The sequence below is a fragment of the Chrysoperla carnea genome, chromosome 1 (genome assembly GCF_905475395.1).
Source record: "Chrysoperla carnea chromosome 1, inChrCarn1.1, whole genome shotgun sequence".
Lineage (NCBI taxonomy): Eukaryota > Metazoa > Arthropoda > Insecta > Neuroptera > Chrysopidae > Chrysoperla > Chrysoperla carnea.
In genome coordinates this window covers 55,095,199-55,109,918 of record NC_058337.1, presented here as the reverse complement: position 1 = coordinate 55,109,918, position 14,720 = coordinate 55,095,199, and the positions used below count along the sequence as shown (strand labels likewise).

Here is a 14,720-nt window from a genome sequence, read left to right as displayed (position 1 = left end):
GTTATATTGATACATTTGAAGCGAAGATATTGTAATGATTTGAAGGATTGTCATATACATTGTCATATATAATAACTTAATCAGCATCCGTTTTCCAATAATCATGCACATATTGATCAGACACGATAAATATTTATTTTTGGTTTAGTGAAGATTTTTACGACTTGTTTCATTTATATTGATACAAGTAAATAAACTAGTGTGAATTTGGCATAACATTACAAAATTAAATATTATTAAAATTATTATTTTAATTCTTTTTTTTTTTGTTGTTGTTGTTCAAAAGTATAATCATAATAAATATTAAACAACAATAAGTCATAATTTATATACATTAACTAACTAGTAGTGACATCTATATTAGGTATATTATGATTGCACTTTAAATAAAATATATTAAAACGTTAATTTATTATAATTAATGCATTTATAATTTTTAAATTATTTATATTATTATTATTATTGTTCTATATAAAAAATTAATTTATTTATTATTTTATTATATATAGTAATTTTTAAATATTAAATAAATGATGAAGTTTTATTTTATTTAAATTAGTTTGAAATTAGAACGTAGAATCATCACTAGGACATAATTTCGACTGATCTGTGACGGATAGGTAAGTTGGGTCTGAATATTTGGGTTGGGTCTAATCTAACGCTCTTCAATATTCGCTAATACAGGAATTAGTTTTTCATAAAAGTCAATTCCTCGTAGAAATACATCCGAATTTAAAAACTCGTTGTGATCATGTAACAGCACAGGGGTATTGTTCATTGGAGAAAATCCTATCGCAGGCAATCCCACCTAAAAAAATATTTTTTGCTATTTTCAAATAATATTTTTGCAATAAATTTTAAAGTGCTATTTTTGAGCAAGTTCATAATATGAGAGGTACTAAAGGATACCGTACCATATACTAAACGTACTTCTTAAGCATTTCTGCATTTATAGGCAGTAGTTTTATAATACCTATATATGTTTAAACTTGGTATTACTTCGATGCGGTAATATTTTCAAGAAGCGTTTGTTTATAAGGTCGAATTTGGTTTTAAATCTCTTGAAAGTCCATTTTTTTTTAGTCAAAATAAATCGAAAAATATTTTCGAACAAAGATTTTGCGACTAATTTTGATCGTTCGTTAATATAAATAATATATATGTAATTTGGAGAATTTCTAAAAATATAAGGAAACAAACTTCAACAAAAAGACGATGATTACTATTACCTGTCTTATATATCGGCTATCTGTTCCGCCGGGGAATATTAGCGGTTTTAAATTCATTTTCCTGAAATAAAATTAGCTAATATAATTCTTCAGTTCAAAAAATTTACAATTTGAAAGGAATTTAATTACAGTTCATCTGTAACAGATTTAAAAGCTATCCACCATGGGTTTGTATTGTCTAAAGATGTTACAGGAACTCGCTTATTTCTTTTAAATTCAATGGTAACTCCTTCGCCAGCTTCTTTACACCATTGCAAAATTTGTTTTTCAAAGGCAACTTCGTCCAAAGTTAATGCCATACGTACATCGAACATAGCACTTAGCTCTGGTGGCACAACATTATTTTGAACTCCCCCCTGTATAAATTAATTTTTTTTTAATTCTATGCACGTATTCAAAGGATATGCCGAAATAAAACTAATTCGTATAATAATGGTAAGAAAAATTTATAGACTTACGAAAAGTTTTGTAAGATTAACAGATGTCACATCGCCTATTGATAATTTTGGATTACTTTCCAAACGAGCTTTTTCTTTAGCTCGGAATGTCATGAATTTATCGATGATTTTGTGCAATTTCTCACCAGTTGTGTTAGGTAACAATAACGAACCATGGCCTGGTGTTCCAGGACATCTGACTAAAATATCTACAAAGATACCAAAAATTACTACAATTTTCTTTTTATAACTTATATTTTTTAAAAAGTTACTTACTCCAACCAAAGCGTTCACCATTGAATAAAACATAGTCATTAGTTGGATTTGCCATGCCTTCATCCAACGCAAAGCCTATATTTAGCGCTCGAAAGTCAGCTGTTTTCACGAAACTTTGCATACCATCATAACCTCCTATTTCTTCATCTTAAATTATAAAATTCTTGTTTATGTTTCTTGAAGTGAGTAATTTATCAAGAGTTACTTGGAAATTTTCCAAGTGGGAAATGTAAAAGTGGGGCTAAAATCAGAGTTAAAATTTTACCTGGTACAAATGAAAAATGGATTGTCCGACGTAAGGAATAACTAGCTTTCCGTAACCGTTTAACTGCTTCTAAATATTGGATTCCAACACATTTCATATCTTGAGATCCTCTTGCAAAAATATTCCCTCTTATGTCAATATGAGCACTAAATGGTGGATAAGTCCATTTGTTCTAGCATGAGAATTTAAAAATTATTAGGTTAATGTTCCTATACTTACTATTTTCTAATTAGCGGATTAAATTAGAATGAATTCTACTTTTTAGATTTCCAGCTTAATTCCTCTACAAATTGTTTAGATTTTATATGAAAGTAGTGCTTAGACCAAAAGAAAATATACCTGCATATGAATGGCTTATGAAAGTATTATTATATTCTCATTAGCCGGTCTATTCTTTGATTATCAAAAATGCCAAAATTATATTATTTTGAATATCAACAAAATAATATCTGGTCCTATTCGCAAGGCCCTTTGTTACTCATCAATATCTTCCATGCGAAATTGATCTAGAAGTAATTCAGACGCTCTATGTTGGCCTGTATTTACAATTTAAGGGCTTGTTTAAATACGTTTCTTTGCAATTCTTCTAGTAATTCGTTTAAAGTAATTTGCGGCAAATTTTGATACAACCGTAAAATAAAATAAAATAAATATATATTAAGTAAAATTTCATAATATTATATTTATTAGCATTTATTATACCATAAAATAATAACTGCGTATATATAATCTCAGGAATTTTTAAAAAAATCAAATTTGCTCCCTTAATGCTACTTGCTATTTTTGATTTACAACGGAGACAGAAATTAAATCAAAACTATGCAGTTTATATATTAAAATTTATTATATTATATTTTTTCCTTTTTTGAGATCAACTGTGCCAATTTTTTATAAGCCATCGAATTTCCGCGTTATTGAACAGATACACTCATATGAGTTCATGTAATTTTACATGCAGTAAAAGTATCTGGTTTTTTTTCTAAATGATGGAACTATGAGCTTTTGAATAAATTTAAAAAAATTGTAATTAAATAAGAACCTCTTCAATGCTATACAACATTAAATAATTAAGAAAGGCAGAGTTGGGAGGGAAGATTGGTTTCTAATATATAATTATTACCTCAAAAACGGGAACTACATCCATATGACTATTCAAAAGAATACTGGGAAGAGCTGGTTCATTTCCATACCATGATATAATTACAATTGGTTTTTTTGGTACAGGTTCGTGTATTTTAAGTGGTAATTTTAATATATTAGCTTGTCTTTTAAAAAAATTTATACATTCACCTAAAATTTATTACGAATTATTTCTGTTATTTACACAATTCATTCAAATACACTTGAAAATTACAGGTACTTCTATATATTTTACTGTACTTACTGTAATCGACATTGGGTTGAACCGATGGAATTCGTAAATATTCTTGAAATGTACGAATTGATTCATTTTCACTGAAAACAGTTTCACTTAAAGATGTGCTCATATTGATAATTTTCAAATAGTTTATAATAATGAATAAAATTACTATTTTCAATTGTTTTAAATGATGCTAAATAAACAAGTGATATCATGGAATAAGCCAAAACTTTTATTTATGATTCCAAGTGAAAAAATGTAGATATACCTGCAACAATTATGTCGACACACAATTATGTGTGTAATTAAAATGATGTATACTTAATTCAGTTTGCACAATTCTAATTGGATAAAAAATAAAAAAATTTGGAGCAAAGTCTCGCATAAGTCAAAATTGGAAAATTTTCATGTTGGGATTAAACATTTAAGTCCCACACAAAACCCAATTGGGAGGAACTCATTATTATTTCCTATTTTCGCGTTGGGACTTCCCATATAGGTTACACACAAAACCCAAATGGGAAAAAATGACAATAATTTCTTATTTTCATTTTGGAATTTCCTATTTAGGTTCCACATGAAACCCAAAAAGTAAAAATTGGATTTAATTTTTATTTTCAAGTAGAAATATCCCATTTCGATCCCACACAAAACCCAAATTTGGAAAAATGTCTGTTATTTCCGTTTTTCAAAATCCTTTTAAACATATAAAAAGAAAAGTAACAATTTTTCGAAATTCGAAACAATAATCTTTAATCCGGAATAAATTACAATTTTGTTTTACTATAGAAATAAAAAATTGCTATATTAACGAATGTGTACAAACACAGTGTGTTTAGATCTTTATGGAGTCTAACCAAAATATTTTAAGAAGATATAACTTCCTCTCAATGCCTTTAAAACCCATAAAAATTCCATTCTTGCATATGTAGCCATCGCATAAAGGTATACTGAAATAGATGCCGTAAATATATATGGTTAATGTCCGTCATTTTAAGAACTAAGCTTAGAACAAACATAATAATGTACAAGAAATGGTACTGTATATATACAGGGTGCATGGTTGTTGAGAGTAAAAATTTTATTTTATGTTATTGCTCTGCATGGATTTGTGAATCATCAAATTGTTTCTGAACCAAAAATTAAAAAAACAAATTTGACCCTGGAACTTTCGAAAAGTCTCGAATACACGAAGGTTGATCCATTTCAAAATGTAGGTATTAAAAAGAAAAATCGAACGAGATACTTTTTGGATAATATTCCGGAAAAAAAATTGGAGGTTAAATTAGCACATTCATACAAACTTATAGCTAAAAATCGTATTTTTAAAAACGTGAAATGTTAAAAATCTGTTGAAAACTTATAATCAAACCTTCATGTAAAAAATTTTAATAAAAAATACTTTTTAAGGGACATGCTTTTATTGTTCTAAAAAGTAGAAAATAATTTTATCTATGAGTCTCATTTTAAAATATCAAAAATGAATCGGAACGCCTCATCTACTCCACATGCCTAATTATTTTTCGATTCGTTCTTCATATTAAGCGCCTCAAGCGTTTACAAATAGTCGAGTATGAGTGACTCATAGATAAATTTATTTTCTACTTTCAAGTGCAATAAATCCTTGTCCCTTAAAAAGTATTTTTTACTAAAATTTTTAATTTAAGACTAAGAAAAATGTATATATATCAAATATGGTGGAAGCGATGGGAAAATCAGGACGCCACAACCTAACCGTGCATTGTTATCGAAACTAAATGTGAAATGGATCAAATTTGACTTGCAAGATTTGATTACAGACACAACGGGACAGGTGAACCTAAATAAAAGCTTGTAAAAAAGTTTACCTCTATATTGCTAAGTAAATAAAGAGACAATAACCAGCGTCATGTTTATATCTTTATTTTAACTTGGTTAACACTTTGATAATTCATTAAATAAAAGTTATAATTTAGACAAAATTTTGTCGCTTTGCTTGACCCTGCAGCTACTCAAATTGTGACGCTCAATTTGTCATTAAATTTTTGTTTTGTATTCAGCCACCCTTTATAACAAAGTGAAACGAAAAGTACATTTTTGTGAAAACATTTTAGAAAGATGGGTGTGTGTACACGTGTTTATAAAAAAGACATTTTCTGATGTTGATGAAGAAAAATAGTCTAAGTCGCACAACAGTCGTAAAACTGTCAGAATAAATACATTTTGTGAGGTGTTAAAAACTACCCTTCTTATATTATATAATATATCTTACCAAATTACTAAACATAACAATATGTAGTAACAAACCATGTACACTGTACAGCGTCACCAGACAAAACCGAAAACATAATCGAGAAAAAAATGATGGTTTAAATCTTATAGATTTTATGTATTACAAATCAGTCAGTAAACAGTTTAGTACAAAAAAGCACATCCAATGATTATTCTGGTGTAAATATTATGAGGATCATCGTGTTAAAGATTATTTAAAGCTGTGCTAATTGATCGACAGCGTGAAAATCTTAATACCAACCGTTATGAAGTTTTCTCAACCCCATCAAGAGATCAAATATGGCGAATGGTGCCACGAATATGATACAACTACCGTACGGGGTTGAGTGGTGAAGTTGACACCAACGCATAAATTGTTTGTATGAAAGTAATATAGTGTCTAAGAAATTTCAAATATTGTTGTTTTGAAATGCAACATAGCTTTAAGCAATCTTTTATTGATCTACCACTTAAAAATATAATAAAAAAAATAGTGATGTGATTGTCACAGCTACATGAACAGGTAAAAAAATAAAAGGTTTATACCTGCAAATAGTTTTATTTAAAAAAAATTAGATTTCTTGATAGCATTAATACCAAAAAATGGTATACATTATTTCAAACTTTCTGTAAGTTAGTAACAACATTCTTCATGTAGTTGGCTCAATCACATATGGACTAGACATGATAGATATGCGATCATTATAACCAAATCCTCTATTTAAAGCAAACGTAAAGAAATTTTCTTTTAATTCATCGATTCGCTTTATTTACGCGGTTATATATTCCATCTAAGTACAATTTCATTTTCCCCCAATGAAATGCATGACTTTAAGCTAACATCAATCTCTTTCATGGAAGTAATAATTTTGTTTATTTAACTTCAGTGATTTTGTATCAAATAATTCCTATTTTAAGTTCAATCCCATTAGCTGTACTTGCTTCAATCGTTAGACAACTGTTTGCAAGTTTTTTTTACTTTATTTCAATATGAAACGGCCAACTTCGGAATGAGGTTGTCATTATTTTAATTTTTTTACAGTGTGTTCATACCTAAATATTGAAGGTAATGAAAACAAATTCAAGTAAAAATAATAGTGACGATAGAATATGTTTTTTTTGAAAAGTCGCTGTTCAACATTTTCTATCTTCTTTTTGCTAAAAAGCCCGTTTTTATCTGTGATTTCTATCTTGTTTAGATGTAATTGTAAATAGATCACTTTGAGATGAAATTCTTTTTTAATAATTTTGTTAATTTAGACATTCATTTTATATTAAAAAAAACTGTTACCATCAATTTAAGCAACGATACCAACGTAATAAATTAAAATTATCAAACCTTGAAGCTCGTATACCATTAAAGAACAGATAGAAAACCTATTTAACATTATGTTGATGAAAGGGTGTATCTCAAGATATAACTTTTCATCAAAATACGAATGGTTTTCTGAAAAAATATCCACAAGATGAAATTCGAAAATATTGAACGTAGGACTTTCTCACTGTACAATTTTCTAGTGTTTGTATAATAAATTGTCTTTGATTATACGACTAAGACATTTTTATATGCTTTTAAATAAAGAGTTATGGATATTCTATTTAACACTTAAATGAATTTAAGACTGCTCTGTATTGTACAGGCAATAATGTAGGCGACAGACAAATTAGTTCAAAATGCCATTAAATAAAATATATTTATGAACAAATTGAAAGGGAATTCTTTGTTAATTTATGTTTTCAAATAAAATGCGTTTTATATTTGATTTTTGTGAGAAGTATTTAGTAAAGCTTTTTATGTTGTCGTTCCCTTTGTTTTTTATACTACAATAACGACTTATTTGATAAATATAACGTAAGAGCGAAAAAGAATCTTTACACAGAAATTGTGAGCTATGACCATTGTAAAACAGTTTTATTTTTTCTTCGTTTAGTAGTTGCCAATGGAGGGGCTTTTAGAATTATTATTTTGTTTTAATATCGAAAATCCCTACGAAAAATTGTAAGTCATGTTTTTTGAAACGCATGTTTTCTTTGAATATACTATCAAGGATTTTATTAGCTACCAACTATTACCAAGAGGAATGTTTTATTGTAAAATAGCAAAGTAGATTAAGAAAAAATACAATTTGTTTTTTTGTTTTTTATTCTAAAACTTTCAAGTTCTTTTTTTTTAAGCTCTAAAAAGTAAGAAATTCAAAATCGAAAAACTTCATTCTACATTTACTATCACGTTTCGCTTATCGCGAACATTTAGTATCACGTTTCGCTTAGCGATGGCATAATAATTTAATATCAATTTTCTGAGTCAAGTACGACGGGTTTCCAGTGGGTGCTTTGGTTAATTATAGACCCTGAAATTACAATTTTAACGAATCCGGGACGGATCGCTAGTAAGGAATAAAATATTACTTTTAATAATGTGTGATTTATGATTTACGTTATAAAATATCTTAAAAAGCACCCCACGCTTTTATGAGATAAAATCTATTTCTTCTTCTTCCTCTTAAATCAGGTAGTTACAAAAGCGTGTTTTTTAGTTGTTTTAAACTATTATTTATTTTAAATTCAAAATCAAAATATTAATTTCAAATTTCTCAAAAAACTGTTGTGAAATATTTGCAGAAAAGAAGTTCCAATCTTTGTTTATCCACATCAATATCGTAATATTTTATTTTCAAATTAAAATTATATTCAAAGATCGTATACCTATTAACTTCGATAATAAAAATTAATTAAATCTTGATTTGATTTGATTACTAATTTAAAAAAAGAAAATAACAAATTGTCAAATCAATTATTCTGATGTTGAAGTTACTAAGTTTATTCTAACTGCTTGTTGAGTATGTGTGCGTGCGATGAAAGTTTTGGGAGTTTACATATAACAAAAACGCCGACATTTATAAATAAATGAATAAAAGGATATAATACTGACTTCTTCATTTGTGTTGTTTGACGCATAAATATATAAGTTTTAAATGACAGTGATACACAGTGGTGTTCATAGTCGTACCCTGTGTATATAGAATTGAAAATTATGTATGCAGGTGATTGGATAGGAATATTAAAAGAACGATAAAATAGGGGCCTTTTTCGGAGGGAATGAAAATAACTATCTAGTTAATTTATAAAACATTACTTTTTTAACAAATTTGGGTTATTTTCAAAAAAAAAAAATTAAAATTTTTCAATTTTTGGCACCTGATTTTAGGTACTTTCAGGTTAAAAAGTTTCGACCTAGAAAATTTTAAACCAACAAATTATCAAAATAATAAATTTTGTACAGGTACTTATTTTCATAGAATTATTCTGCCACATTACACATACATGTCACATATATCTACATAACTAATATGTCCATATAATACATACTATACAATTTGCGCCCTCACAGTGATGTTTACGAAAAAATGTTTCAAACAAAAATTGTCTTAAAGGGAATATTTTTTACATTTAAACTTTTGTTCTATCTCTAACGCTTCACAAGATGTGTCCTACGGACCCAAGATCCAATTGACCTATGTTGCTCATTTACGAACTCAATTTTACCTCCTTTTTTAATTCATTGGATGTGATTCAGAACAGTCATCCTGCAAAGTTTGATCCTAGCAAGTGATTCCAAGCCGGAGTTATGTCGAAAAAATCGAAAAATTGATATTTTCGGTTTTTTTGGTATAGCTCCGAATTGGGAGCCACTTGCTGTTCTCAAACTTTGCAGGATAACTGTTCAGAATCACATCCAATGAATAAAAAAGCAAGCAGGCAGTTTCCAGAATCATAACTTAGTGACAGTTTCGGTTTTTCGATAAAGCTTCGTACTAAGACCACTTATAGGGCTGAATGGCTGTAACGAATCACATCTAATTAATTATCAAGCATGCAGACAGTTTCCAGGACCACCACTTAGCGACAGCTTTTCAAACTCCCCTCTGGAGGGAATATTCTACGTAGAATATCGCGGACCTTTACAGGGAAACTTGGGGCAATATCTACTATCATATTAAAGGCTCAGCAAACCGTAACCAATGCCATCAGTAATTCATATGGCCAACTCTCTTAACTATTATAAGGACATTTTATTTGAACCACACAGGGAAAACAAGTAATTATATATTATAAAATTATACAATTTATTTATTTATTACCATCATAAAACCCACAATATTCATTCGAGTATCGTTAGTACCCAACGTGTACTGTGTGGTTAATAAATTTATGTTGTTCATTCTTTTCATTTTATATTATACTTTTAGTTACAATAAACAAAATTATTATGTTTTTATTAAACAATTTTACCTTTTTATTTGTTAAAATATAATATCTAATGCCGACACATATTTTGAATTCAAATTTTCTGAAGTTTTATTAGCATTTGTATTACCGGTAACAGATAACCTTTTGTCAGGCGTCGGGGTATGTTTAGTTTCGACTTTAGGTTTAGACTAGAGACCACCTATTATTATTATTATTTTATTATGGTAGACCATTTTTTATTACCTAAATTTAATGAGTCCGTTCGTCACTCCAAAATAAAACAAAATTACTCAAAAATATAAATTTTTTTTATGATTGTTGTAAACTTTGAGTATTAAAAATGTTTATTTACTACTGGTTGTACAGTTGTTTAAAGAATATTATTACACCAGTAGATGGATAATAATAAACGAATTAGCTTTGTTAAAAGTTATAGAATGTGCAGATTTTCTATGGGATCTAGATACAGTACCAGTCCAGAAGGTGTAACATAATTCGTTGCGCGTTAATAATACGGCTTTTGAAAAAACCATTCAACAACAGACCAAATTAATTTTCTTTTTAAAACTATCGAAAAATTCTCAAATATTATAATTGGCTACATCACCGTTTCTTTTCGTAAAGGAATAGGATAATATTGAAGGACGTGAAGGAGTGTAAATTTTATCAGAATAATTTAATTTACTAAATAAGCAGGTAAATAAAATGTCTATAAAAACTCCACAAAGAAACTTTGTTACTTCAAGAAACTTTGAAATTTCGAAAGGACTGAGACTTTGAGATTTACTATCGTTAATGTTCTGGAGCATTAGAATGCATAGAGAAAAATCATCTTTAACAAATTCTATTAATTTTGGCATTTCTATGTCACTTGCATTACAATAATTAAAAGAGGAAAAAAAAATCCTCATTGGAGGATTTCGTTACGTTTACACTAGGAGAAGCAAGGAAAAATGGATTAGAGGTCCATCAAAAATTTTCTTGTTTGTACTAGGCAACTGGAAGCTATTAAAACAACAAAAACGTTACAATCGAAATAAATATCTTTTAAAAGGTCAAGCCCTAGTAGTTTGAAAATGTCGTTATTAGCAGCAATAAAAGCAAAGAAAAGTGTTAGGACAGAGGAAGCAAAAGTAACATACTATCGTATCCAAACAATCCTTAGATAGAGTAATTGCTCATTTGTATTCCTATTTCTAATTTTTTCCACCAATATATTTCTACTTTTGATATCAGTGACGGAGTCTGCTGACACTAGAATAAAAGCTAGTTTTTTAGACTATATTAGCTAAGTGGAAAGGAACAAAATACAATAAATAAATTCAAAATGGTTTCAAGAACAAATAATCCATTTTAATTGCTTCTGCACAATAATTGTCATTAAAAATTATGGTGACAGATATTTATGAAATTCTTTTTGCAATAGTTAAGAAAAAATTACACCTTGTTTTGACCATTTCTGGTGGCAAAAATTAAACAAGATATTTTATTAAAAATATTATTGTCGCATGCAAAAAACAAAGTTATATATCAACAATTGAAGCGAGAAATTATTGATTCAATGCATACAATTCACTTTGGATCATTTTGAAATTGTAAAAATTATTGTATAAAGTTATTTTATTTGTGGGATGTCCGAGCAAACAGGGAATATGATTTACATGAAGTGCAGTTAAAAAGGAAGCATTTTTCTTTAATATACGCAAAAAAAGTCAATAGTGAGATAGTTTTATTTGGGAAAATAAGTAACTGCTCGTTTAGAACAAATGACTAAATATATTTTCTTTGAAAGTAAGTTGGATAGACTGAAGAAAGCATCATATTTTAAAAGTCAACTAAAAAAAAGAAATCTCCATGAAATTATATATAATTCATACTAGTGTTATATATAATTCATTGTTTGTATCAGAAAAAGTGGCCATGAATTGTATCTAGTCCAGCATTTTTACAGTTTTGTAGCGAATTTTTTTGATGAAGGTCAAGTTTGTTAATGAGAAAAATCTACCGATAAACAAGGGGTGAAGAGGTGCGTAAAGTACAAAATTTTGAATTTTTTTTAAATAAAAGTTTTCAAAAATGTACTCTTGAGATTTTTTTCTATGCGCTTAGTTTTTGAAATAAAAATTCTTGGAAAATTAAAAGTGCATTATTTGATTTTAAGAAAAATGTTTTCTGTTTTCAATCTCTGAAGGAATTCGCTTAACTAAGGAGCTCCTGCGACAAGCAAATTTGAAAAAAAAAAGTTTTATATCGTTATATTTTGAGGAATAAAAATTTTTTGACGAAATTTTTGTAATGGTGTGTAAGTTGCGTTAGGAACAGACTACTCTTACATTTTTATCCACAACATATTTCATTTATAAAATTCAACAAATTTTGCTTGAACATCAACATGACATGACATATTAAATACATTTTATATTTAAGTTTTTTATCAACACATTTTATTTTCTTCGATTGTTTCGTGTGGATTGTGTTTGTATCTTTTTCATTTTTGTAAACCAATTGTAAGTAAATATATACACCAACAAATACGACATTTATAGAATTCATAATGACTTTTACACTAAGCTTCAAGAAGTACAAAGATATGTTATGGGGCTGCTTGCTTGTTCTGATAATATGTTTTTTACCTCTATGTACAAACTACAGTAGAGTATGTAGAGTAGAGTAGAGTAGAGTACTACACTACAGGACTATTTTTATGGGTGAAACTCTCTAACTATGTTATCTGCTGAAATATTTCGGCAAAATTAAGTTTAGTCTTAATACTCAACATAAGAGTATATTTATGTACGGTTTGAAAGATTTATTTAATTTAAATAAAATTTCATTGGTTATTACATTCATTTCATTCGATGTGTCTTTCGGAGACCTTCATTTCTATAGATGTATAAACCCTTAGTTTAGTTTATCAATGGGAAGAAAATTTAAAAAAAAAACCGGTTAAAATGTGGCTAGCACCAGAACTGTATGAAATTATCATTTAAATATGGGATAAACTCCATACGAATGGAATTGAGTTTCAAAATAATGCCATTAACTCGAACTAAAAGAACAATTATTACAGTAAGTAATACAAAAAAAAAAAATTAATTAATAAAAATTAATTAACTCAATTAAACATGAAAATAAAATAAAAATAATCAATTTTACAAATTAATTAACATATACATGGTAAATCATTAAAAAAGTAAAGATCTGATTTTCAAGGATTTCGTTATATAATGGAAAATATTATTTAATTTTTTAAAATCATTAATTAACAATAATTGTTGAATACTTTCCAAAACTTGTACATTGGAGGCCAAATATTTAGAAATATATTTTTTCCTTCGATTACAATATTGTAGACATACAACTAGGTGGTGTTTCAAGTCATCCGAGTCATGGGAGTTACAGATCGGACATTCAACATCCCTTTCGAATTTATAAAATTTCCTGCCATAAACAATTCGAAAATGTTTGTCAATTGCGACTCTTATAATTGAATAAAACTATGCTGTTTTCAGATTGCTTATCTGCCTGTAAAATGGATTGAACTAAAAATTAAATAGGGCCTCTAAATCTGTTGAAAATTTATGGTTTCTTATTTTTTCTAAAACATTAGAATTTTGCTCTTCAAACACAGACTTAGAAATCAGATCTAGTAAGCTTTCTGCCCCTATGACAGATAATTTATTAACCAGTTGTGAGTACCAATTAAATTTTATATTGGCTCCACGAGTCACATGCCAGGTTTTTAGGGCTTATAGACACACATTAGAAAGACCAGTTCTACCCAGAAATCGAAATTTTTTATACAATTTACACATTTATTTAAAACCAAGCCTTCTATGCATTACAAGCCAATCTCCAACCTGATAAAATGATTTGGAGTAATCCTACCTCATTGGTAAATACTTTTAAAATATCGGAGTTGAACCGGTTCTAGCTTGTGACAATAAAGAGCAGCCCATACTTCCGAAGAATAAAGAAAAACTGAATTAACCATCTGTCTTAACAGAGTTTTTTTATACAGTACAGTTTCTTTGTGAGCGAATTTACTATAATAATAAGAACCATGTCATAAATATGACTTCAGTTATGGAGCTCTGTTGCTTTACACGAAATGTATTTAGGGTGCACTAAGTTTTGAGAGGATAATTGATAAACTGTTTAATTAACTCTAATTGAAACCATCAACTACTAAATTTTGAGCAGATTAAGATGATTAAGCTAACTGCTGTGCAATGAATAATATTTGAGAAACACTTAAACGTTTTGAAAATCTGGTATATACATGGATGGATGTTTTGAGGTACTCAAATCAGTTTTTATTCCACATTTAGTCTTGTTTATTGCTTGTGGTTCTGAGAGAAAACATAGAAAAGATCATAACATAGAGATATCATATTTAATTTAACATGAATAATACAATAGTTGAACTATAAATATAACAAAATTTATAGTGGTAAGTGTTTTTTACACCCTGTAATAAATACAAGTCATAAAGTGAATTCATTTCAAGAAAAACTAAATCCGTACGCAAAAAATTAATAGCGATTCTTCAGGTATATCAAGGAATCGAATGACTAATCCAGTCATTTGCTTAAAGAAGAAGCAAAGTTACTTGCTTTGTAGAAAATTAAATCAAAAAAATCAATAAAAAA

General features: G+C 28.2%; 1 protein-coding gene across 1 annotated transcript; it reads right to left on the bottom strand.

The window, feature by feature from the left end:
* Positions 1 to 633: 633 nt before the first annotated feature.
* LOC123302933 (aminoacylase-1-like) lies at positions 634 to 3,704 on the bottom strand. Its single transcript, XM_044886029.1, has 8 exons — positions 3,592 to 3,704; positions 3,328 to 3,497; positions 2,208 to 2,379; positions 1,943 to 2,089; positions 1,688 to 1,875; positions 1,359 to 1,585; positions 1,230 to 1,290; positions 634 to 808 (listed from the first exon to the last, which is right to left on the bottom strand). The coding sequence occupies exons 1-8, from the start codon at positions 3,692 to 3,694 to the stop codon at positions 656 to 658; spliced, it is 1,221 nt and encodes a 406-aa protein (XP_044741964.1). The 5' UTR covers positions 3,695 to 3,704; the 3' UTR covers positions 634 to 655.
* Positions 3,705 to 14,720: the final 11,016 nt, after the last annotated feature.